Raw genomic sequence first — 25,750 nt, 5'->3', positions numbered from 1 at the left:
GGAAATGCGACGCATGTGCAACAGACAACCAATGCTAAATTGTATGCAAGAACGTGCGAACCCCTATCGCCACAAATGCAGTGGCATTCAAATTGTGCGCAGCTATTGTAAGAATATGGGAGCAGGTGCTGATCCAGTGAATATAATCCTATTCAAGCTTGTCAAAGAGGGGTGGTAATTCCATATGGCCATTGGCAATAAGAAGTGGCACACGCCAGGCACACGCCGGCCTGATCCTGATTGGTCAGTCTACCCCAGCTGGGTCAACAAGCCTCAGTGCAATCTTTCTTTGCATTTCAAATGGTAGCATTACCTTGGCATTGGGGATGCGGGCTGTTGGGTATTTAAATACCTAGTTCATTACAAAACTTGACGCGACCCAAGGTATAGCTGAAAGATCGAAGACCAATGGACAAAAGTGATTAGACGTGGCATTACGTCAGAGGATTTTAAGTCTCAATTAAATCGACCAGTTGCCCTCACGTAACTGTTTGAATTAGGGTTTACGAGTATTCCTTCAACGCATGTAACCCGTGAAAGAGTCGCGTGCCAGGAGCGTGTCCTTTGTTGTCATCTATTGTGGGTGACGTACGTGACTTGCAACTGCACTGGGTTTCAGTTAATGGATGAAAACCGAACTGATAGCATGGTGCAAAACGAACTGGAGGAAGATCCCATACATGAACCAGACACAGTCCAGCGGACGAATCCAAGGCAAGTAAAAGTTAGAATAAGAAATAACACATTTCAAACATTAAATATTAGTTTCATTTTAAATCTTTGTATATTATTTTATATTGAATATTTTAAGCGGTTGAGTGGTATATCAACCCAACATTGCTTCGCGTAGGCGGCTGCATTTGCGTTAGATTTGAAATATATATAGAAAACCTTGAAATGTGGGACAAATGGGCCTGCATAAATATATTGACGGCGAAAATTTTACATTTTTAAGAACATGAACGCTCCAAACATTTATATATTGTCAAGATCCTGTTTTAACTGATATTGAATGATAGTATAAAACAGCGTTTGTGGGACAGCTGTATTTACTCTCGACAATACTAAAAATAGACCTACGACAGAGGTCTGTGCACGGCGTATTACGAAAAAAGCAAGTTCAATAATAAGAGTCAATATATTCCTAGAATAGATTTTAGATTGTATTTTGGGAATACGTGTGACTACAACATTTAGCCTCGTTGTAAATACAGTGTGATCTTTTTATCGATTCTTCTCAATCAAAACTGATTAGAGGCCTTGAGGCTGTCGTATTTACTATCCAGGAACGGCAGTGTTATTGAATAACCAATAGTACATTCCCGGGCACCACTCGTTTTAGAAAATATTGATTCTTTTCAATGTGTTCTCTCTCTCTCTCTCTCTCTCTCTCAATATAGATAGTAAATAGCCAGACAAACATGCTAAATTGTATACTTTCAATTTGTTTTTATTTTTCGTTTTGACTGTTGTTGTTTGACTTTTGGAGTTTTTTGTTTGACTGATTTTAAGCCACAGTATAACAAAGAACAGGGGGTTAACATTCCCTTATCTTCGTATAGGTTGTTCGCACACAAATAAACAATGCGTCGTTCGTGTTATCTGTGGCTTGCGCAGTGCGACAGGTTTTATCTCGAGATTTGCAGGGGTAGAAAAATTACGAAATAAAGTAAAAACCACAACGGGATTGAATTAATGCTATACCATTTATGCTTGTCTTTTAACTAGCAAATTTTTACAATTCTCGCGTTTATAATCGGATTTTTATCGTTTTTCAGCCCATGGAATAACGGTAGACCATCATCGCGACAGTGCAGCCTATGCCGCAAAAGAATATACTTTCGAAGCTATAGCTGTCGTTATTGCAAGTAAGTGGTTATAATTTGTTGGTCTCCTGATTTTATTTGCAATTTAGTGCATTTAATGCTTTAGGGGACTAAACAAGATAGTACACTTTGTGTTCAATCAATGTGAAGCAGCCTTATTTAAATTATTCACAAGTTATTAACTCAGTTTCATTAAATTATGAGATATTAACTTCTGATGGAGAGGGCTTGTTATAAGACTGTACCGAAGTTTCTTAACACATCATTATCTAAAACCTACATATTCTTCGACTCTACCATTCATGAACAAAAAGGGATACAAATTATTATTTTAAGTCCAATGTGACCTTTGATTTTAATATCAGGATTAGGTCACTTGCTAAGATGTTTATCTGTCCATATCTGCGTGAGATCAAACGATCAAGATAGTAGTCAGCAACAAGGAAACCCCCTATACTGAGTTAGTCTGGGAGCTACAAATGTGCTATAATTTAGTTGTTACCCATTTACAAGTTATAAGATGTGACAGTGCAACAATTCAGGGCACATATTCAGTCATGAAGTTAAAAAGATAAGACACGCCGTATTGAACCATGAGCGTCGTGACTTGTTCTGTCGGTAATGCACGCTGTCAGCTGATCGTTCACACGGTTCTAATCATATATCATAATTAGGCCTCAGTTACGTATATTCTGAGAATAGATAATACCCGGTCATTGTCCTCTTATGTAAATAGTACAAAACATTGGTGACTCCAGAGGTTTGCTAAAGAGGAGGCACAAAGAAAATTTGTTTTGCCGAGCGAAATGAGGCAAATATATAAAAGAAGACGAGACCAATTTTACTGTAATGTGTGCGGCGCAGGAAAAGAAAATTTGATTGGTTTTGCCTCGTTTTGCGATCGCTCGTTATACGTTTCTCTACTTATCTGTATGAGACGACTCTTCATGATCTATTTAAGTCTATTTTTCATATAGAAGGGGTTCGTCTTAAGATAACATATATACTTGAATACACACGTACGGGGTCATTTCTCTCATAAAATTGCTCGATTTAGTGATATTTTTATTTTAATGTACGAATTTATATGATCTGTCAAATTTGATTCATTTTTTTAGATCATAGGACATTTATTTGACCTTTAATATTCCCATTTAAGTAAGTTACGAAACAGACATTACGATCTTACGTGTGAATCCGGCTAATGTTATGTGCAGAAACAACACAAGCTTTGCTTCTCAGTGGGCGAAGTTTTCACAGCTTTATTTGAACAATTGCACTACTTTGGTAAAGTTGGTAAAATAACTTGAATACACTAACAGTCTTGATTCAAAGTTCTTTGTCTCACCTGGATTTTGTCAAAGTGTTTATTGAAGATTATGTGACTGCCTGTTTTAACATTTAGGCACCGCTACCACGAAAAATGTGCCGTTGTTGGTCATTTAATGTGCAGACGAAGAAGTGATACAGGTAATTTTTTAATGAAATTTGAAATTTGAAAAAGTTTTTTTTTTTTTTTTTTTTTTTTTTTTTTTTTTTTTTTTTTACAAGCGTAACCTCTTACATACGCGATTGTAACAGGGGCATTCCACAAGATTTAGTGAAAAATTGAGATGAATTGAGTGACGCACAGATTTTGTGAAATATTTGCACGCCTTTAACTTACCCCGAAATTTTCGCTGTTTTATTTTTTAGTGCCCTCCAATATGGAATTGAAAGTATTCAACAGCAATGAAAAAGTGTTAAATCAGTTTTGCAAATATAACACAAATTGCATTTGTTACTAAAGTGACTCAAATGTTCACTTTTCTGTGGAAGGGCCCATCATTATTATTCATAAACATAGATAAATACAAACGAAGTCCGCAGGTAACGTGTGTGTGCATTTGTACTCACTGTTGGCGTTGGCAATATCAAATGACCTTTTCATACCATCATTTTATGACAGCCCAAAGTAATCCCGTATATTTTTTCAACTAGGCATGGATTAATGACATGTATTTTATATTATCCCTTGGTGCCCCTCGCTCTGTTTGAAACTTCCAAAAACGTACTTAATGAACCATTAAAAAATTATCAGATAAATAAATTACATCTATTCATGTCATACCGAACCTAGTACTCATTGAAGATAAACCTTTAATATTAAAGATTAATAAAGGTATTTATTCATTTGTTTTGTTTTTTATCTTTTAGGCGATGATCACTGGACTAAATTATTACAGGCCAATGAAATCAATTCAAACATGGACCTTTCCGTCCTTCAGAGTCTCAATAATTTGTGTAAGAAACACCGTAATTCTCCCAAAGACAAGACCAGTGCATTGTATAGGCTGTACAGAAGACTTCGAAAATTTGTGCTTCCTAAACGACAAGAGGAGGAGGAGATTAAAGATGAAGACAGCAGCAGTGAGTTGGAGGAGACCAGCTCCCGTTCCTACTCCTCACGAGCGTCTTCAAGCTCATGTTTTTCCATCACGACATTGTCAGACGGCTACGCCAGCCGATCTAGCGTATCGACCTGTTCCTCGATGATCTTCAAGCCGCCGACGCTGCTGCCGCCGCAACCACAGCAAACTGAGTCATTATCGCCGCCGTGTCACTTCACCTCGGACTCAACCGCTGCACCTGCTGACTTGAGCCCCAGAGAACTTACCGTGCACCCTGGAGCAGCTGGCGCGTGCCAGGACAAAGGACAATCCAGATCCAGCCAGACGTATTGTCACGCAAGCCTGGCCGGTACGATCAGCTGTCCACAGAAAACGAGCCTTGGTCCTCAGCTGAAGGTGGACGAGAGCAACCTGGTGGCTTCCTGGCCCCCGGTGGGATACAGACTCTGCAGTTACGGTAAGCTTTCTCGCGTTATGCAGACTTGTATGAAGATTTTTATCATATGTCGACGGCGTTTTGTGAGCAAGAAGCTTACCTTTCTTACCCGCACTTTTAATCACTTATTTAGAGACAGTGCTTTTATGTTGCGTTATTCATATGTTTACAAGTAATTGGAGTGAACCCTGGATGTTCCCAGTCGCGGTTTGCGCCATCTGTCACTTGTGTCCTGTCACGGCCAAACATCTGTTATCACTGAGAGAGAGAGGGAGAGAGAGAGAGAGAGACTCACGGTTTGTCAGAGCGAGAGAGAAGAATTAATGAAACAAAGATATGGTTTGACTGCTCTCATTATTTCGATGTTACCCGATTACAAGTCTGACGCATTTGACATTGACGACTAAATGAGATGATGAGGTCCTTTGCTCGATGCTTACGCACGAGTCATTGTGGATTAGCTATGTAAATTGTTTACGTGTATATAAAAATGTGGCAAAAATGACCGACAAGCTCATTTTTCATACGATAAGCACTCCCTTATCCCAGTAACCTTTGTTGAAAAATGCGATAAAAACAACGCTGCTTATTAGCGGAGATTGCGCAAATATGATCCGTATAGCCTTGAACATTTGATAATTGGGTCTTATATTGTATGGACGTCAGTTGTTGTGGTAATTTCCGACTAACCTAGCGTAAGCTCATCAGCCAAATGATTAATGACAAGGACAAAATTAAACTGTTTTCGCTTCAATATGCCCACAGATATCGACAATCCAAGAAACGTGCTCTATCTCAGTTGCATTGAACGCAATTTAAGTTTCTGCGAAAATATGAACAATATGTTTGAAATGCCTATAACAAAATAAATTAATAAATAAATTGCACAAGCCTCTGCATTCAGAAAAAGCTAAGAAGATACGCATTAGACTGATAATGTTCATAACGTGCTATTGCGTTTACTATGAATTCTAAAACCACACAAAAAAACGCATTATTATTATTATTATTATTATTATTATTATTATTAATGATAATTAATTATTCATTTATTTTAATTTTGTTCTGCTGAAAATCGCAAATTATTTTGTAGAAAATTGTAAAAAAAATGGTACAAATGGAAAATTGCTGCCCATAGTACATGAAAAAGCCTCTCTTGTTATTTGACCTCCATAAAACCAAAACATAGCTATTAAAGTCATAAGATATATGCGTGACATCCAGAATATACGTCCTTGCTTTGCCACCTACGTTTTCCAGACGTAGCGTCATAAATAGTTCATCATTATTATCCCCGATCAAGGCAACAGCAACAGAATTACCGTGTTTCCTTCCCAAAGCTCCCATTGCCATCATCAGTGACGAGCTTATTATGCTAAATCATGATATCCAATCGGAGAGTTGGCATATCGAGCTAGTTAGCGTCTGACATTCGCACTAAATGCCATCCTCTTCCAACACCTACACATTTACAACAAGTACCGCCAAAAGTGTTTATTGAGTTACGGAGTGAACATGTTCAAGAGCCTCAGTCAGTCGGCAACGCGAACTACAACATGCAAGCAGCAGACCGAATAAGTGTGTTCATTGGTTCGGTACTGGAAAGAGGAAAGAGAAGCTTGTTTCCTACAAAACCGACACTAACGAGAACCTGTGAAAGCAATACGAATTCAAAGCAGATAATCCGAGCGCCGTACAAGGAATGCCATGGAACAGCATGCGATGGAGGCGAGAGAGACAAAACTTGGACTGCAAGACTGTTCTCTTGTTTTTGTTTCCGTCCTCACAGAAGAAGTAACAATGAACATTTCTTTTATACAATTTCAGAGGAAAATGAAGAAGGAGACAACGACTCAGTATTTCTTGAAGAGGGGGAAGATATCGATTGGTAAGTTGCACTCGAGAAGTCTTGTATGAATCATTGACGGATGAATCCTCTGAAATGATGAATCTTGAAAGTACTCGATAAACTTGAGCGAGTGGTATGCACTGGGCTTTTTGCGAAGGTGCTATATCGTGTTATCTTGTTCATAAAAAAGATCACTGATAAAGATGTGCCAAAGCACAGTACGAAGTAAGTTATGCATAGAGCTTCTGAACGGTTCGGCATGTTGTCTTACAAAAGCCCCATTCCCATAGACACTATCGGTCTATGAGATCGATCCAACTCCGCAGGGGGTCTTGCTGACTGCAATCAGCTTTATTGAATGACACACCTCCGCTTGGAATTAATTAGAATACAGAAAAGCTGGTGATTATACGAGTACGTTGGAAACAAGAGGAGGCTTGTTAAGTTGGTTGTTCAGTAAAGCTGATTGCACCTTAGGAGAGTACCCCAGATTAGGAGAGTACCCCAGATTTAGGTCGATCCACTTAGACCGATGGTGTCTATGGGAATGGGGTCTTACGTATCAGGGTGCACAGGCGTTTTTTTTTTCACTTCCCTGACCAATTTGTACATCTACTGAAAAGAGCGAAAAAAGTGGAAGCAAGCTGGCGGTCTACAATATTCATGATGGAAACTGTTTTCATGTGAATGTGTGTTTAGTTCAACAGGCATTACATCAATATGTAATCAAAGGCGGTGAATTTGCAAAGAAGTATAGGAAGACTGGTTAGCATAGACAAGATTGAGTCAAACATATTGAACTATAATGAAAAAGAAAATGACGCACATGCGCGTACACCGCATGGAATAGTGAGTGGTTCAAGTTCAGGGAGGGGTACCTCATTGTGCGACTTTATTCTTATTGATTCATTGATTGATTGGTGTGAAATAGACACGGGCGCCTGACTAATTCTCTGAGATATAAGATAACAGTTTAGTAACATGTATCACAAGACGTAGTAAGGAAGTATAGAATGAATTCAGGAAATAATTAAAAGATATAAATAAATTAGCAGAAACGAACTGCTATAAGTCAAATTTATGATAAGTAAGCACATCCAGTGAAGAGTTCGCGTCAATTCTTGCCTGCTGCTATGCTTTACCTTCATTATCTTCTTAAAGCCTTGAGAAAGGCTACATTAGGTGTTTACATATCCAATCAAAATATGATCTTGAGAAAATATTAAAGCCAACAATTGATACTTCGGTATTGCTGATGGTAATATATAGGCACTGCGGTGAAATGATATGAAGAGAAATCTGAAATCTGATACAAAATGAACCGATATCTTACCTTGGCATTAGATGAAATCCTCCAACAATCACACAACGCAAAAATGTATAAGCTCCCATCAGAAAATTAAATGCGTAGCTCGATCGTGTAGTCACCAGAAGAAATTCAAGCTATAAATATAAGATGGGACCAGATCGGCTGCCTTATAAACTAACTGTTTACTTAAGTTGTCAATATTAATGGGATAAGTGATGGCTAACGAGGGTAGATTAAAAAATTCAAAACCAAGGAAATGTGTGAGAGATGAGAAACAACCGAGTGAATAAGCAAACCAGCACACTTGCCAGTCGAAATGAATCTTGATCTTTGTGTCAGAATCATTTATCTTATCTTATTAAGTATAAATTTGGAGAGAGAGAGAGAGAGAGAGACCGAAGAAAATGATAACGATTGCTCTTCTTTTTCATACCCAGCGTATCCAACAGCAAGGCTGAACCACCAGATCGCAATTCTTTGAGCGACTGCATGATAGCGTTTTCCGACCTCCAGTTCAGTGAACGGATTAAAACAGGAGGTTGTTTGGAAATGCATAGGTAAGTATTCACCTGCACTTTTAACCTTAAATTACTGGGATTCCTACGCTTTCTGCTATGGTTGATGGTTAACTGTCAGACCTCAACCTACCTCTTCATTATTTCGTTATTCCAAAGTGTATGCATCTGCTGTAATCAGAAACCATTTTTTATCTATATATAGAACTGAGATAACACTTGCTTTTAAATTGTTTGATGCTTCAATGGAGGCGTAGAGAAGGTGGTCCATTAAGTGTATTAGCAATGTAAAACAATGTTTTATAACGTTAGACCGTGCCCCGTACCAACCATTTTTAAAATAACTCGGGGAAGAAGACGGTTTTTTTATAGTGACCCAGACGTTCAATAGCAATCAATCGGTCTACTTCCGGGAGTTAATGTGAAAACGATTTGTGTAAAATCGGTGCTTGATTTTGCTTTCAATTTGATAGGTTCCACGCTAAAGACGTAAAACTATAAGTTGCTATCAAATTATTTCAGAGGTCAGTGGCATGGTGATGTTATTATCCACAAATATGACCCATCAGTAGAAGACGTCTTTTGGACCAAAATTTCCATGCTCAGAATGATTCGCCACGAAAACATCGCCCTTTTCATGGGTGCGTGTGCGGAGCCGCCGAATTTCGCAATTGTTACCAGGTAAGAGGCCAAAATTTTTCGTCGGCAATGATCACTACTTGGGCCTTTTTTTACTCTTAATCCTTATTGCCTGCGGAAGCTAAGTGGTTTATAGAGAAGAACATCACCCATGCTGTTAATCCAGAAATGTTGTTTTATCTTTATCGAGTGTACACATGTAACCATTGTCGATTCTGAAAAGCTTTTTCGTGGTCTTATAAGTGAGAATACAAAAATATGACTTCCTGGTGATTAGAGTGGGCTCGTCTACAATGTGTTTTAAATGTTTTAGTGGTGTATAGTAAAGAAAACTCCAATCATTTTAAAGCATAGCGGGGGAGTTTACAACATCGCTGTGCTTCACTATACGCCCACTCTACGTCTAATGGCCCTTTGCCCAAGGGCCTTTACTTCCTGTTATAACTTGACAGTATTGATATATGTAAACGCACGGTGCAATTTACACAAGACAAATGTTTTCCATTTCCGTATATTAATATATTGGAAATGTTAACCCAATAGATAAATTCTACAACTGGACTGTACCGGTTAGCTGGCCTGGCCATGCATTACAGACCCCATTCCCATATACCCCAACAGTCTACGTAGATCGATCAAATTCTGCGCAGCGGGGACACTCGCTGAGTGCAATCAGCTTAAATGAATGGCACGCCTCCTCTTGATACCAACGTACTCGTATAATCAGATTTTTTGCATGCTACGTAGCATTAGGAGGAGGCGTGTTACTCTATTAAACTGATTGCATTCAGTCACCACGGAGTGGAATCGATCTATGTAGACCGATGGTGTCTATGGAAATGGGACCTTGCTCTATGGTACCGATATCGTTTACTGCTGCTTACGATCTCGATGCATTTCCAGTCTCAATTTACGCATTTACGGTATCCATGCAAGCTTTCCATGTCATTTTAAAGCTCATTTCAACCGACACTCAGCCCCTCTCAAATTATTAATTTATCTTCTCCGTGTCCGATGGCATTTGATTCAAAACTACCTCCATTATGTGCCTGCAAACGTACTCTCAGATTTTATTTTTCTCTTTTTTTTGGTAAAAGTAAATAGGATATTTACACTTAAAACGTGGCTCACTTTATCAATATAATGGTAATCAATCACAAAATTCTCTTCCTAAAGCAATGACAGAGAAATTATTTGAGTAAGAGGTTAAATAAAAATACGAAAAAAAAAACTTATAAGAACGTAACAAGAAACGTAACAAGGCGGGGGAAAGAGCATCATACTATACAAGGGGGTTCTTGCAAACAGACCTTCGTTACATTTATCAAATTTCAAAACGAAAGACTCTTTTGATATATTGTTTCAGTTTTTTTATATAACTATATTTCACAATAACTTTAGGTTTGCATTTGACAGAAGCTAACCTGCAGCCCTCAGAACCCTACTACACTCTCCATCAGACCGACATACGCCAGTCAGATACATCATAACTCCATCAGATAGATTAAACATATCGTATTGGACTGCTCATCATCTAATGCATTATATCGGTATTTTGACTTGTGTCGAACCTATTATCGCGAACGGGAACGAAATGTCATGCAATATAAGCTAGGTTACTGTTATCCTGAGCTTCAGACTTCATCGATATGGACACTGGGAAAACAGAGAAGCTGGAACTCGTTATTGCCCAGAGCAATTTATATATACCCTCTTTCTGTGTTCTTTGCGTGGGTCGGCTTTTCAGGAATGCTAACCTCCCTAATTATTTTTTTCAGTGTAAGAAAAGGCCAATCTCTGTACGAGAAGATCCACAACAGTAAGGATGCGCCTCTTCCTCTACATTCCAAGTTTTCTATTGCCAAACAAATAGCGCAAGGTATGGGATATCTCCACGCCAGAGGCATTGTGCTAGAGAGGCTCAACTCGGAGAACATCTTCTTAGAGAGCAAGGTCAAGATCTTCGTCTTAGATCACAGCTTTTCTGAAAATCGATTGGAGAGGTAAACTTCCTGACGCTTAATCACAATATCGCGTTTTCGACGAGACACAGATGTTTGCTAATTTGATAGGGCGAAGTCACGACATCGTTTGTTGTTCCATTTTTCGTTTTTGTTTCCTTAATTACAAATTTAAAATAATAATAATAAAACTGAATTGTTCCACATATCCTCAAATTCAAACGGCGTTTGTTAAGGCACTTATATATGAAAACGAAAATCGCGTTCCAGTATTTCCGTAAATAAATCATGAACAAGAAACACACTTGTGGCTTTAGTATACCACTAGAACGTGCTTTGCGCATTTCAGTGCAAGTTTCTTTCATTCACTAAAATGAAATTGCTATGCATGAGACATTATATCATAAATTTCTATTCTTATAATCATTGTCGTCGTTGTTGTTGTCATTTTCGACATTATTTTTCAGATCAGACTGCGCTTGTTTGCCGAGAGGGCGCGCCACTTATTTTGCACCAGAAATTTTGCGTACCATGAGGATCGAAAACCAACAAGTCAAACTAGAACAGAATACCAAGGAGTCTGACACGTTTGCCTTTGGGTAATATACATATTATACTTAAGTTTCGTTAAACTGCATGATTAGGTCTATCGCTTGTTGAACTCAGTTACTTGTTCACCGTTTTATTCTACAACAGTGGATCGATTCCGTAAGGCACGCGGATTATTTCCGAGATTTCCACAAACCTATCAGCAGAACGCATATCGCAGGTTTAGCGTGGTATCTTAATTCACAATCAAATTATAAATTTAGGTGATAGATAGTGTTCTTAATGATTTACGTCAGTTTACGATTAATCCTTGAAAAAATTTAAAGCGTGGGCCCAATATTCTATCGGGATAATAGTATTGGCGTTCACTTTTCTAACAATTTTTAAATCGTGAATTTCACCCAATATTGCCTTTTGATTTTCCAGAACTGTGTTGTACGAACTCTTCAATGGGCGTTTCCCCCATGACAAGCAACCGATTCATACAATTATCTGGAACGTAGGCTCGGGAAATACTCTCAAACTGAATCACCTCAAGTGTCCAGAGGTCATCAAAACGCTGATTAGGGACTCGTGGGCGTTCCTTCCGTCAAGCAGACCGGGATTTGTTGATATCAACAAGATTTTACAAACGGTGGTACATCTAAAGAAACGCCACAGTTCATCCGAGCCGGATTCAATACACAAGATTGGGGTCATGCTTGGGAGTTAATCGGTCAGAAATGGGAATGGAGCCTATCAAAAGCATCACAGTATCCTTAAGAGTATAACTAGGTTTTAACATGTGACGGATCTCACGTTGGATCATGGCTAAGGCATTGCGTCCCATGGCAGTAGTGGTTGAACTACAGGAGGCAAAATCATTCCAAGTCAGTGTGAATAAACGGGGTCCGCGGAGGAGACATTCCTCCCTCCATTAAATACGCGCAGGTTGGGGTTAACGTGACGTAGTTGGTCAAAATCAATGACTGGACTTGCCTGTACGCATCAATGGGTGCCGCACTCTGTATCACAAAGGTCTCCCTCGCACACGACACAGGCTTCAAGTCGAGATTACACGCGTGCTTCTCTCTTATTTTTTTAGATCTTATTCTAGATGCGCTTCTTGATTTCTGATAAACTTTCATTTGATTTCTTTTTTACTTTTAAGTTTTGAGCTATTTTAGTGCATTTATATCACTGCGATATCAGTGGCACACCAATGTGCAATTTCGTTGCCCCACAATTGGCCAACTGGTGATTTTTAAGTCTCCAGTGGTTCTAGTCCGAAATAGATTTGTAAAATTTTGCTCAAAAATTTAAACTTTTTACACTGTTAAGTTTGTTTTAAACCCAATATCTTGAAAGTTATACAGAAAAAATATTTTACAGGTGTGTATAGTAGCAGTTAATTTAAATTTGTTTTTTGTGCAATATCATATACAATCTCTTCATTTCTACTTGTAATTTTAACCTTTTATTGGAGTTATTTTGAGGTTTTAGAATAACAGTTGCCGTTTCATTTCATGTCTCCATGTAATGAGAATACTAGAATTAGCCTTGAAACAAAATGGTGTTCAGTTGTGGTGAACTACATAAGATACTGCTGACATGCCTGACGAATGATTTGTGGATGGAGAATATCTTCAATTTTTATATCAGTATTTTCAGAGAAAGTGAAAGAGTTATGCAGTACCTGGAGCTGACAAATACAGTCCAAACTCGGCTTCTCACTGTAAGAGTTATATACTTTGAATAATCCTTACACAAAGTATATGCCGTATATACATGTTTATAATCATGATTTCTTGAAAGCCACTGCTGTAATTGCTAGCTTCAGTTTAACAGTATTTAAGGCATGTTGTATGTATACATTTGTATAGCCTTGTGGGTTTGGGTACACTCTATCAGAAAATTACCCTCCATCTTCAAGTAAGAGTCCCATTAAAAGGTGCTGGACACCAAAAACTACAATATCATACACTTAGATTATGAATATGTATTTTTCAAAGGAATTGTCTTCTGAGTCTTCCTTAATATTGTGCAAAAAAAGAAAGTAAAGTATATTTTTATATGCCTATTGAATAAACATTTTATGTTGAAATTACTATTTGTGTTGCATTTCTGACATCATTTTACTTGAAAATATAAAAACAATAAATACAACTATATAATCATTTTTATTTTGTTCCTGCAACTCGGCTGACATTTTGTTGTAACAGCTTTGCTCTGATCTCAACTTCAATGTTTCACTTTTCAAAAATTATTGAAATATAAATGAACTTAGGTATATTTAAATATTCAGCCTCAAAGGGGTTTAAGGTGCTTACCATCTGATCATATATAAAAGGTCCAGTGGTGTTAGAAGTGACAAATTAGAAATACTACATGTCATCATCCATGCAACCTATTATAAAAAGTTAGCTCTTGAATTGTGTATGTTAAAGCTTTTCAAATGATCTAATTCATGTGGTATAGGGTTTGTATTAAGATAAGATATAAAAAAATATAGAACTCGGGTGTACAGTAATTCAAATCAATGACTGTTCAAAAAAAGGCCTTCAAATGTTTCTAATCATGATTTTTTGTCCTGACCATCATTTGTTTCTTCTGCTTCATCTCCATGATTAAAATGCTCTGCTTCTATAGCATCCACATCCATACCTTCCATTTCTTCCCCCAAGTCAGAGTCTAAGTATGAAGCATCGTTATCATCTGGGTCTTCACTGAGGTCTTTTTCTCTCTCCTCACTGTCTGCCTTCCAAGTCTCATCTTCAGGGACCTGATTGTAGAGCATGTCCATCATGATGGGCTCTGGTTTGCCTTCATTATCCAATGGTCTACTATGTTGGACTTGGGCATCTAAGGCCTCCCTTATTTTTTCATCCAGGTTATCCGGGGTGATCATAGACTACAATGAATATTATCAGTAGGAATATCAATAATATCAATAATAATCAACAACATAAGACTCGAGTAATAATAAGAACAAGCAAGCCAGGCCAGACAAATGTTTAACCCAGTACCTGTATCAAGCCTTAATATATTCATCCTGTTTCACTCTAAACATGAAGAAATAATTCTGCAATACTGAGATTCTAACATAACACTCTGTTACAATACAGCCTAATATCTGCCACTGTGACTGTGCAAAATATAGTTTTAAAATTAAGATTTTTTGTTTACTAGAGAATATTTCATACATTGACATACATACACTATATTCCCCCAAGAAAGATTCTGCCATTTCTCTTCTGATTTCCCGCTTCCTTAATCCCACTACCATCTTTTGATAATTAGCTGCTTCAACCTTTCTACGTTCTTTCATCATTCGCTCCTCCCTGAAATTATTTTTCACGTTCTTTTCACATAACTTTCAAGAATCTATGATCTAGAAATACATATCTGCCAGCAATGCAAGCACATATTAATTCCTACAAAGGATGAAACCAGAAGATTAGAGAGGCCCAGACACCTCCTGGGTATACTAGTGGGCTTGATTTGGTCTTAAAGTGCAATTTAAGAACACAAATAGTCTTACATGATCTTAAAACATGAGTAAGACCATTTCTAGTCTGACAGCTAATTAAGTTGTCTCCCCTTGCACATTCTCCTATTGTGAGCAGAGGTGTCCTCTCTTGTGAGGGGAGATATCCCCCATTGTGAGGGGAGGAAACTGCTTGACCACTTAAGTAGATGTTAGATCATTTTTGATCTTAAAAGCAGATTCAGTCCATTTTAAGACTACTGCAGTAATGATTAAGATCGTGTAAGATCACTTGTGAACTCAAATTGCACTTTAAGACCAAGTCTAGCCCACTAGTGGTATGTACTGCCACCTGGATTAGACAAATATACGTAATCAGAATAATACCACAGTGAATTTTTTTTTCAGCAACAGCTAATTGGTAATTTGTAAAAATTGTTCATTTGTGGCAGGTTCCTGGCCAAATCCACGATACCACCATTACATACTAGTACAGTAATTCATACAATAAGCAAAGATCATCTAGCAAAGCAAACACTTGGATGAAATTTCCTCTCAAACACAGGTTCAACCCTTGAAAAGTCATTTCTTTTACTTATTATAAGTTACTGTGTACACATTTGAAAATTGCCTACAGTCTACATATCCACCAAAGATACTGATTGTTCCTAATTAAAACCTTAAAATATATAGAACCTTTAATCAAACAAAAGTACCCAACATTGATAGTCCCTTCTGAAATGTACAGGCAGACTTGGCGTTCTAAATGACTGGCAAATTATTTTCAAACTAAATAATCATATAAAAACTGGAATAAAACATGAGTCCAAGTGAACAGACAGGTCAAGGAGATTTGTTAGTAGGTGAAAATTACTTTTTATCTCAAGGAAATTTCATTTTGGCAGGTAAATCCTTTATATTGTACCTTTAATCTTTAACAGACTAGTCTTATTCTAGATCCAGGTGATACAGAACAAGTGTCATACAAATTTTTAAATTGCCATAAAATTTCACCCAAATACCTTTGTTTTGCAATTTCAGCATTCCACAAGTCATTTAACTTGTGACTTTCTTCCCATTCCGCCATTTGGGTTTTCTGACTGGCCATTAAGTGTTCCACCTTATTCATGCCTAACCAATGTAAGGTATCACGAACGATCTCTGACCTAGGAATTTAAACAAGGCATAAACTTCCAGTTGTACATGTAATGAAGGAGATTTTCGGGAACTCTTTCCTACCAAAAACTGTACTTAATAGGGACAATCCATTTTGTCTAAAGTCTGTCAACTATTTAAGTACTCGATGACTAAAACCCTCAAATCTCTCTCTTTTGTGTCAATAACTTAAATTCAGGTTCAGTGTGAGCATATGTAGGGGTACAAAACATAAGTTCCCAAAAAGCGACACTTCAGAATAACGTTTCAGTTAAGTGGGTACAGTAGAAAAAGAGTTAGGACTGGTCATTAATTTTGAGTATCATCATACCTCAGTGCATTCATCTGTGATCTGTATTTTTTATGCATTTCCCTTTTCCACGTTTTTTCATACTCATCTTCTACATTGATTTTCGGCCCGATCTTCTTTTCGAGTTTGTGCAAAGGTCGGGGGACTCCTCTGTGCATTCTCCATCTAACAAACTGGAGGGAAACGGCTGCATGGTATGGTGTTCTTAATGTGTCAAAAATATGTTTCTTGGAACAGAGACATCGCAGAGAGGACGTCATTTTCAACTATATTGTTTGACTACAGATATATGCACTCGCTGCTCTCACAGGTCTGGAGTCTCAACAACACACGTGGTGCAGCATAAGAGCAAGATTACAGGGAACAAAAATACAAATGTATTCACCCTAATATATGAGATAATAACATTTTTCAAATATAAAAATAAATTTAAATTTACTTGCACATGGAAATTATCATATGTTTTTGATAATATGAACTTGCATAGATTATGCCTTTCGGATATTGACTTTTTTGTTCCATATTTTAGATAAGCGCACATGTGAGAGCTGCTCAGAGATTCTCTGCATTTTCCGCGGGCAGAGTGTCGGCACCCCGATGTTCAAAGGTGTTTTCTCAAGATTTTATTCGAGCTGGAAACAATGGGCCGAAAGCACGTTTTCTTTGCAGCGCTGTTGGGATTCACTGGTAATAAGTGCATCGCTGAAAAGTACTTATAAGTTGTAGACTAGGTCATATACATAATACACGGTAATTCCAGGTTGTTACATGTAAATGCAACTTTTATTCAATACTAATACTCTCTCTACCAGTGAAACTAATGCTTACCATTTATTTGTGACAGTTGTCTCACCATGCCAGCCTAATTACAGTTGGTGAAAGTACTGTCAAAGCTATTTAGGAAATGTCTACTTTATTTTGGTCATATTACATGTAAACACAGTGTCATCTGGGTGAGGGTGGAATGTGGAAGGCAACCCAGTCAACAAAACACAGAATCTGGCCCGTAGCCAGCAATTTCAAAAGGGGGGTTCTTTTTCTGAAAAAGTGGACCCTTTCCCATAAAAACTTCATGTACCTAGATCAAATTTTACCCAGAGTGGACCTTTTCCCAGCAAAAGGGGCGGTTCTTTCGACCCCCCCGAATCCCCCCCTGGCTACGGGCCTGAGAATGAAACCACTTTGCCCAGGATTCTCATATTTAATGCAGCAGGTAATTATATACCAACAAAACAATTAATATCTTTCAGGCTTATATGCCCTTTGGCAATATGTTAAGAAGAAAGTTCCACAAAGCGTTTGGCTATGGAAATCTCTTGAAAGGAAACCAAAAACCCTTGTCGTGTCCGACTCTGCAGAATGGGATCGAGCTGAAGACCTGTTGAATGCAGATTTAAGAGTTGCCAAAGTAAGTTTCTATTTTGATTGGTTGTAATTTTAGGAACACGCTGATCTGTTTTAGGGAATTGGTGCTGTTTATGTGACCTCATTTTACCTTATATGCATCCCTTTCTCTCACAATCCTTTTGTCACAGAATTGGTCTGAAGAGGCACTGGTTGTATAATAGTTGAATAAAATTTGTTTTGAGGAAAAGCTAGAAATGATTTTCTAATGAATTTCAGTGCAAAAGGCAACCAGATGCAATGATGCATTGGATTGAACTAAATTAAGTCCTGGTTGCCCAGCTTTACTGATCCATTTTTATTGAATGTCTTTTTTACATTAAGGATGTTTCATATTCAGGTTTTGGGATTTGACTGTGAGTGGGTGAGCAGAACTGATTACCATGGGCCTGTAGCATTGCTGCAGTTGGCTACTGTGACTGGGCTTTGTGTACTGGTTAGACTGTGTAAACTAGAGGAGATTCCCGAAGGACTGAAGAAAATATTAGCTGACAAAAGGTATACAATAAGCGTATACAATGGCATACAATGTGCCTGTTGTTGTAAATATTGCAAGCATTTTTAAGAATCAAATTTTTTCCAAACAATTGATATGTGGTCTGGATTCAAGTCACAGTTGAAGGCAATGTTTCCAAATGTATCTGTTCTATTATTAAAAGGTCTGTTATTGAAAATTGCCCACTTTCAGCAGCCAGGTAATGTATTTTTCATTGTAATTCTGAACTTGTGTTAATTGTTTCAGTATCTTGAAAACTGGTGTGGACCCACTTAATGATGGAAAGAAAATTACTCAAGATTATGATATTCCTGTTAAAGGCAGTGTGGATCTAAGAAATGTTTTGAGAAGATTTGTTCGAGGAATAAAGTAAGTTTCTTCCCCTATTTTATTACCATTTAAATCGTTGTTTGATATAATAATAATAATACAATAATTGCATTTAATGCATATTGTAACTGTGCTGTCTTTGTTAATATTTCCTGTGATCTTGACAGTGAGGGTTACCCAGTTGATAATTTAGTGATTAGATGGTTCTTTTTTGTTTAGCAATATGAATTAAGTTTAATTATCAACATCATTCAGGAATGCTCACTGCATTAGTTATTTAAGAGACCATTCCCAGACCCTATCGCACCAACTTTGGATCGAACTCCAAGAGGATTCTCGCTTAATTGCAATTAACTTTAGTGGCTTAGATGTCTGTCACGCCTCCTGAAGCTGATAGGGGGTAATTAACTATCATTAAGCAACTTTTGTAGGAGTCCCAGACATCTAAGCCACTTAAGCTGAAAGCAATTTAGTGAGAAACCCAGTGGAGATGGACCGATCCTGTTAAATCGATCTAGGGATGGGAACCCAGTCTAAGTGGTGTATGGTGATTTCAGTCCAAATATTGGTCTGAAGAAAATGGCCAAGGACTACCTTGATGTTGATATGGACAAGAGCATTTTTCTGCGCTGCAGTAATTGGGAGGCTGACCAACTGACACCAGAGCAAGTGAGATCCAACTTTTCACAGTTCCTACAAACTTTTGATTGTTTCATAACTGATATTTGCTACTGGTTTAAGGAATGCTATTGCGAATTCTTGTGTTAGAATATGTTTCATTTATCAATATATTCTGAGTCTAAATGTTTTTTGTCTAAAAATGTGTTGCAGTGAACTTCAAAATATAAAAGCTCATTTAACTGTTATTATTAATTTTTTATCAAAATGCAGCTACTGAATATTTTAATTCTGAATTGCCCTAGGTTAACTATGGTGCCACAGATGCTCTGGTTGGAGTAGATATTTTCATGGCAATTGTGAGCAGACGCCTGTTTAGGAGTGGAATTGTGGGTAACTTGTGGTCAGATGATGATTTATTCAAGAAAATCCAAGCCATGTGCCAAGGGCTGGTGGATGTCAAATTTTCTGCTGGGCGAAATAATATTTTAGAGTCACAGGTAGCTTAACAATAGGGAACACATATAAAACAATGTTAAAAAATAACTAACAAAAATTGCCTTTAAGTTTCTAGTTTGTTTTGTCTTAAATAATTTTGCTGTATTATAGAAGTGCAATCATTTCAGTCTTCAGTATGTTTCTGTGCATCTGATAAAATGCTTTCCATAATACTATTATTTGTAATATTAAAAGTTTTTGTCTGATCAGATTCAAGAATAAAATAAGATAAGATTCACTTAAACCTATCTTTTCTGTTTTGCTGAACATTTTTTCCAAGGCAAATGCCATGAACACATAATATCAAACAATTTTCGCAGTGAATCACAAATATTGTGTTCATTCCCTTTTAGAAACCTGGTTCAGCTGCTGTCAATAAACACCTTCCCAAGCCTGTGAAAAATGCTTATTCTGCCAGGACCACCCCTCTGTACCACAACTGTCAGTTGCGTGCTCCAGATGGTCAGCTTCTAAGCACAATTGACATAAAAAAGGCACAGTGGTATATAGACAAAGAACTAGGAGGTATTCTAAATTGCATACAAATATAAAAATGATGCTTAGGTTAGAAGTAGCACGTTCCAAAACATCACCAGCTTTTTCATTTGGTACGAGTTTTCAAAGATGACTTCTCATCAACTTCTGTCATCTTAATACTTTTTTGTGTTTTCAGTGAAGATCTGCGATGATCCTTTCACTGTGAAGTTAAACTTTGAACCCAGTGGGCGACCGGAATCCAGTAGGAACTATTACCTTCAAGAAAAGAGCAATATCTGTGTTGTTTGTGGCAAAGAAGAATCATATATAAGGAAAAATGTTGTTCCTCATGAGTATCGCAAGTAAGAATTCATGCCATAAGTATTATTTCTCAATTTATTCAAATTGATCAACTTTGAGGACATATAATGTGCCACATTAATATGCATCTGTTATTGAAATATTACTCTCCTTGAGCACTGACAGGTGTTTTTGTATGGATTAATTAGCAAAGGCTAACAGTGGAATCTGAAGTCTGAACCAAAAAGCAAATTCTTTGAAACTACTGGTTTTTCTCATCTCTTAGTTTTGTAGCCACTGTTGTTGCTGCTTTTATGCAAGTCGATACTGTATTGTAAGCAATGCCACATAGAAACAAGTCTTCTTTACTTTCAGATACTTCCCATCCATCATGAAGGACCACTTGTCTCATGACATAGTACTGATGTGCACAGATTGTCATCAGCAAAGCAATCTTTATGACAGTTCACTAAAACAGAGACTGGAAGTGATGTGTGATGCCCCGTCAGGATCTCAGAAAGGGGTGAAGTACAGACAAGACCCAACCTTGGCCAAGGTCAGGTCTGCTGGAAAGTGAGTCTGGCTTTGGTAAGGTTATGGTAATATGTAAAAAATAACAAAGTTGTATTGTTTGGTGCATTGCTATTTCAATGAATCAGATATTGTACATTTGTATTTTTTGAATAACTTTAAAAATGAAAAATTGATTGAACATAAAGTGAAAGAGCAATTAAACTCTTGTGTTAAAAACCTGTACATCTTTTTAGAGCCCTTTTAGAACATGGAGATAAAATTCCTGCTGCAAGAAGAATAGAATTGGAGAAAATAGTAGAAGATTACTATGGTATAGATGACTTGGATGAAACAATACTAAAAGAATCTGTTGAACTTGATACCAGGTAATAGGTTTTTGTAAAGTTGTCCTTGTCACTTTTTAATTGGGAGCAGACACAGTCACCTTAGATACTGAAATAAAAAGATGAAAATACAAAGAAATAAAAAATGAAGACATCAAGGAAATAGTGTAAAAATTTAAGAACCTGCATGGTTCAAGTTTATTGGGTATCAGCATGTATGCATTTAGAAACTTCATTTCCAAGCAGTCTGTCTTTCTATTTATTTGTATATACAAATGCGTTTTTGATACAGACTAGCCAATGATGACTTCACACCCCATGGACTCCAGGTAGTACAGTATATGATCCAGAACAGCTCTCTGGTGCAGTTTGAAAGACAATGGAGGCAACATTTTCTAGACTGTATGAAACCTAAATATCTCCCCACCTACTGGTCTGTTGATCACAACCACGACAGGTTAGCAGACCTGGATAGTCAAATGAAGCAGTCCATTGGAGAAGCAACATGACAGTGACACCAGAGGGCGAGGCAGGAGTAGACAAGATAGGATGGGGTGAAGGTAAACAGTGCAAGAAACTTGTGGTGGCAAGACTAGCAGATTACATTGCATGGATAATGTACTAAGTCATTTAAACACTTGATATATAAGAGTGCAATAGAATGGATGAGAATCAGGGAAAAAGTTGTAAGATATGTCATTTTTACTTTGAAAAATTGACGCCTTTAAATGGCAAGCCCCCTCTTATAAATGCAGTAGTTTCTTTATTAAGTATAAAAATTTACAAAAGTGAGGGGATGCTCTCACGAACTCTAAGTAAGAGTTGTGATTTCTGTTGTATACAGTAATGACTCGATCTTTTCAGTGGGCAAAAATTATATCAAACTTTCAGATACGTCATTTTAAAACCATAAAAATTATATTTTTTATGGCATTTGTGGTGCTTTTAATGCATAGAATAGAATAGAACTATTAGGTAGTCTTCTTTTCAATTTTGATGCCACCACTCAATGGGATTGCTTTTTTTTAAAAGAAGACTTAAAAAATACAGAATCTGTAAAATTCACGATTTTCACCCATTGAAAAGATCTAGTTATTACCGTATATTTGTATCATCATTTTTGAATTGGTTTTATATAGAATGCATCTCATCTACTGTAATATCACCAAAGGGGAATGAACATTTTTCTGTTGGTATTCTGGGTTTTAGGTGACATTTTGTCTCTTGATGTAAGGGTATTTGGCAGTTCTTCTTAGCGTAGCTTAATATGCTGTCACACTGAGGAAAACAAAGCAAAACACAATCGTACTTTGATTTTAAAGCTCTTCCTCCTTAAGGGACTGTTCTTACTTCTGCTAGGTTTAATCTCTGCCTTTGACAAAAAGCTCCATTAGCTCCATTTGTTGATTGTGTAAAAGCATTACAATTATAGTACTATGCACCTTCATCTTTGTCAAAGTTATTTTTGAGCATCAAGTTTTGCTTTTTAACATCATCATGGTGTTATACAGCTGACTTTATTTAATGTTTTTTCATAATTATTTCCTACTTTACATCCGAGTTGCATAGCTTCACAATAACTGGCTTGATGGCTCCTGCTCTTCCTGACATTCACCAGGTGTCTACTTCAGAAACGATAAAAAATAGAAGTAAAAATACACAACATTAATAAATGGTTTTTCTGCAAATTTGTGGCAACTTTGCAAGAACCTTCCTGCATATTTAGGGCAAGTTTGCAAGATATGCACATTCTTTGCTGCTCTTTTTGAGGTACGAATCTTACTATTTATGCTCTGATTCATCTGGACATCTTTCATTCTTAAAGTGTACATGCCATACACTGAAAAATTGAGAATATTGATTGAAAGTGAATAATACAAATAAGAGCAAGATTGTAGATATTACTGTTAAATTTTCCGCACAAATCTGACCCTCTTGTAAAAATAGATGGAGAAAACGATGCAGGCAACCTGAGGGTCTGTGTCTTCGGACCTTTGCACTAATACCGAGAGAATGAATGGAAAACGTGTCTTGTAATATGACTGGAGTAGGGACTGTCCGGTCTGTTTAGTCCAGGGCTCTCTCTGCAAACCTATCCCCACTATAGAGTGAGAATACATCTAAAGTCCTGAGCATGGCCTAAACAGCAAGATGCTGTGCAAAGTGCATGCTCCATATATATCTAGAGACTCGAGGGCTTGGGTGCTCGAGGCGCACCCCCCCCCCCCCCCCCACTGGCTCCTATTGCAAGCCCATACACTTCAATGGCAGTTGTTCCAGTGATACGCTCTATCTCATGCACATACTAGATATTTCCTTCTCTTCTCTAGCTTGTCACGGTCTTCGACCCGAATAGTAGGGTCAACCACTACTGCTTTTGAGTCCTTGATTAAGATAAGATCCAGAATTAGGGTGTTCCCCTGGGGTCCCTAAGTTGCGGTTCTTGTATCACCCACCAGTTGTTTTGTGCTTCATCTACGAGCATTTGGCCTATGTCGTTATGCCGACTGAGGTAATGACATCAGAAAGTCAATTTCATTGTCAGGATAACGTGTTTGTCACCTGCGAGACATGATATCGCCAACTCTGTCAGTATGCTTCACAGTGATAAATTAAAACGGAATACAAATCTCTGAGGACCAAAATTCAATAAAATCCGACCCCCCTCTTCTCTCTAGATCTGCCCATCATGTTTTACCCACTGTAAGCGTAAGCCTAAATTTGGGAGGTAATTACAGTGCGCTTACAGTGGGTAAAACGTGATGGGCAGATCTAGAGAGAAGAGGGGGGGGGGGGGATTTTATTGAATTTAGGTCCCCAGAGACTTGTATTCCCCTTTAAATTATTATATGCATAGCCAAAAGTTTCCTTGTCCTTCAACTCTGTCGGCACTATAGGGAAATCTCCTTTTAATAACAAGGGCACATAATTTTAACAATATTCTGGGACATGGGCAAGAATAGCCGGCTTTGATGGTACCTTTCTGAGAGCATTGAAAAATCTGTCCAATCTTTCTTGTGTGGGAGGTAGTGTTGACGGCTGGGATCTGTTTTGGTTTGGGGTTGGTGGAGTTACTGGCCTGTCTGTGCATAAAGAAGTGTCAAAGTTTTTTTTAAAGGAGGATGCAGAAGTGAAATCAAGGTCCTTAAGCTTACTGTACTTGACACTTGAAAAAGGTGTTGGTAACTTCCAATATGCCTTCTCTTGTGTTACAGTTTTGGCATCTCTGATCTTAACTGCAGCTTCCACAAAAATAGGAGAGCTGCAACATGGGTACAGGTCTCACCAAGTCCTGCCATTCAGTTGCAGTGCCCTGTAATTACTTCACCTTCCTGGTCAGCTAAAACCCATGGACGCAGAGGACTGTCGTTAAGGTGCTGAGAGTGCAAAACCTAAAAGAAAAATGGATTAATTAATAAACATGGTTGATTTTATGGATCAAGGTTCACTGCACGTGCAAAACTGTGATACCACATAATTATATACTCTTTTGTCAAATGGTGTCACAGGCTACTACTAGTATAAATGTACCAAGCTGATAAAAGGTGACTGCTATTTGACTTAAAGGTAACTACTTGTAATTACATTACCTGGAGAGATACCTGTTTTTCACAAGACATCACTTTTGCTCAAATGCTACTTAACCCATTTTATATGTTGTCAGTGACACCAATAACCAGAATCTTAAGAACTGTTTCCTATGTAAGATAATATCTAGTTTGAAAACTAAGAAGGAAGTCTCATTCTCAGCTGCTATACAAACACTTGCTTAAGCAAGCATTCTCATGTGTGTAGAAATAAATTCAGTGCTATTGGACCCTTTTTCTTAAAAAAATTGAAAAGAAAAGGATAATGCACATGCATGTCACCCATGTGTTAGATAAGAGAATTAGTTGGCAGACTGTGATAGACATTTTCATTTCAATTTTACCGAATACCTCTGGTTTTAATAAAAACACTGCATTCAAACTTAGCTTCGGTGCCTAATCATAGAGCTGTCATCTATTAAGATCGTGAAATAGAAAAACAAGTCCTAATGACCATCAGTCAATACACTTGATATACAGTTATGTTGTTCACAACTTAAATTTTCTTACCTTGACTGTTGTTCCACGTTTTTCGTTGATTTCTACCGACGCCACATCCCGGACCCATCCTAACACAAACTGGTTGTAAGCATCCAAACCCTTATAACATTTTAACTGGTCTTGTGTGTATGGGCTTGGTTTGAACAGAAGATAGTTGACTATGTCTATGTAAGTAACTCTAGGTAGTAATTCCACATCGCAGCTTCACTCTGTTATTTCATACGGGTCTTGCCCTTTCAGATAAGCCAACTTCTCTTCATACCATACTTTCTCCGCC

The 25,750-nt window shown here is 37.6% G+C and overlaps 3 protein-coding genes across 4 annotated transcripts; 2 read left to right on the top strand and 1 right to left on the bottom strand.

Moving 5' to 3' along the window:
- Nucleotides 1-17: 17 nt before the first annotated feature.
- LOC106164461 (kinase suppressor of Ras 2) lies at nucleotides 18-13,561 on the top strand. The gene is made up of 10 exons (XM_013542379.3): nucleotides 18-714; nucleotides 1,779-1,868; nucleotides 3,232-3,296; nucleotides 4,023-4,673; nucleotides 6,480-6,540; nucleotides 8,248-8,367; nucleotides 8,848-9,006; nucleotides 10,743-10,967; nucleotides 11,393-11,524; nucleotides 11,901-13,561. Exons 1-10 carry the CDS (start codon nucleotides 623-625, stop codon nucleotides 12,184-12,186), a joined length of 1,881 nt encoding a protein of 626 aa, XP_013397833.2. The 5' UTR covers nucleotides 18-622; the 3' UTR covers nucleotides 12,187-13,561.
- Nucleotides 13,562-13,614: 53 nt separating this feature from the next.
- LOC106164460 (small ribosomal subunit protein mS26) lies at nucleotides 13,615-16,753 on the bottom strand. Of its 2 annotated transcripts, XM_013542377.2 has the most exons (4): nucleotides 16,427-16,750; nucleotides 15,963-16,106; nucleotides 14,671-14,794; nucleotides 13,615-14,364 (listed from the first exon to the last, which is right to left on the bottom strand). In XM_013542377.2, the coding sequence occupies exons 1-4, from the start codon at nucleotides 16,663-16,665 to the stop codon at nucleotides 14,029-14,031; spliced, it is 843 nt and encodes a 280-aa protein (XP_013397831.2). In that variant the 5' UTR covers nucleotides 16,666-16,750; the 3' UTR covers nucleotides 13,615-14,028. The 2 variants fall into 2 exon arrangements, with proteins under 2 accessions (XP_013397831.2, XP_086855912.1); XM_086999786.1 differs by lacking the exon at nucleotides 15,963-16,106 and having other exon boundaries at nucleotides 16,427-16,753.
- A 180-nt stretch (nucleotides 16,754-16,933) lies between these two features.
- On the top strand, nucleotides 16,934-22,100 carry LOC106164404 (exonuclease 3'-5' domain-containing protein 2). The gene is made up of 11 exons (XM_013542296.2): nucleotides 16,934-17,092; nucleotides 17,656-17,813; nucleotides 18,150-18,307; nucleotides 18,552-18,674; nucleotides 19,193-19,304; nucleotides 19,559-19,753; nucleotides 20,105-20,276; nucleotides 20,425-20,590; nucleotides 20,904-21,101; nucleotides 21,296-21,427; nucleotides 21,678-22,100. Exons 1-11 carry the CDS (start codon nucleotides 17,047-17,049, stop codon nucleotides 21,892-21,894), a joined length of 1,677 nt encoding a protein of 558 aa, XP_013397750.2. The 5' UTR covers nucleotides 16,934-17,046; the 3' UTR covers nucleotides 21,895-22,100.
- The last annotated feature ends 3,650 nt before the right edge of the window (nucleotides 22,101-25,750 follow it).

The sequence above is a fragment of the Lingula anatina genome, chromosome 1, assembly GCF_051362555.1.
Source record: "Lingula anatina isolate TDL-2025a chromosome 1, LinAna3.0, whole genome shotgun sequence".
Classification (NCBI taxonomy): Eukaryota; Metazoa; Brachiopoda; class Lingulata; order Lingulida; family Lingulidae; genus Lingula; species Lingula anatina.
This window is presented reverse-complemented; position numbering and strand designations above follow the sequence as displayed.

Bases quoted from the DNA above. Each gene is read 5' to 3' on its own strand.
- LOC106164461 (XM_013542379.3), top strand. From the start codon at position 623: ATGGATGAAAACCGAACTGATAGCATGGTGCAAAACGAACTGGAGGAA. The intron at 715-1,778 runs GCAAGTAAAAGT...ATCGTTTTTCAG, and splicing joins GTCCAGCGGACGAATCCAAG to CCCATGGAATAACGGTAGAC. The intron at 1,869-3,231 runs GTAAGTGGTTAT...TTTAACATTTAG, and splicing joins TATAGCTGTCGTTATTGCAA to GCACCGCTACCACGAAAAAT.
- LOC106164460 (XM_013542377.2), bottom strand. From the start codon at position 16,665: ATGACGTCCTCTCTGCGATGTCTCTGTTCCAAGAAACATATTTTTGAC. The intron at 14,795-15,962 runs GTATTTGGGTGA...AAATAATTTCAG, and splicing joins GCTGAAATTGCAAAACAAAG to GGAGGAGCGAATGATGAAAG. The intron at 14,365-14,670 runs GTATGTATGTCA...TATTCATTGTAG, and splicing joins CTTTCTTGGGGGAATATAGT to TCTATGATCACCCCGGATAA.
- LOC106164404 (XM_013542296.2), top strand. From the start codon at position 17,047: ATGGGCCGAAAGCACGTTTTCTTTGCAGCGCTGTTGGGATTCACTG. The intron at 18,675-19,192 runs GTAAGTTTCTTC...TGGTGATTTCAG, and splicing joins AGATTTGTTCGAGGAATAAA to TCCAAATATTGGTCTGAAGA. The intron at 20,591-20,903 runs GTAAGAATTCAT...CTTTACTTTCAG, and splicing joins GTTCCTCATGAGTATCGCAA to ATACTTCCCATCCATCATGA.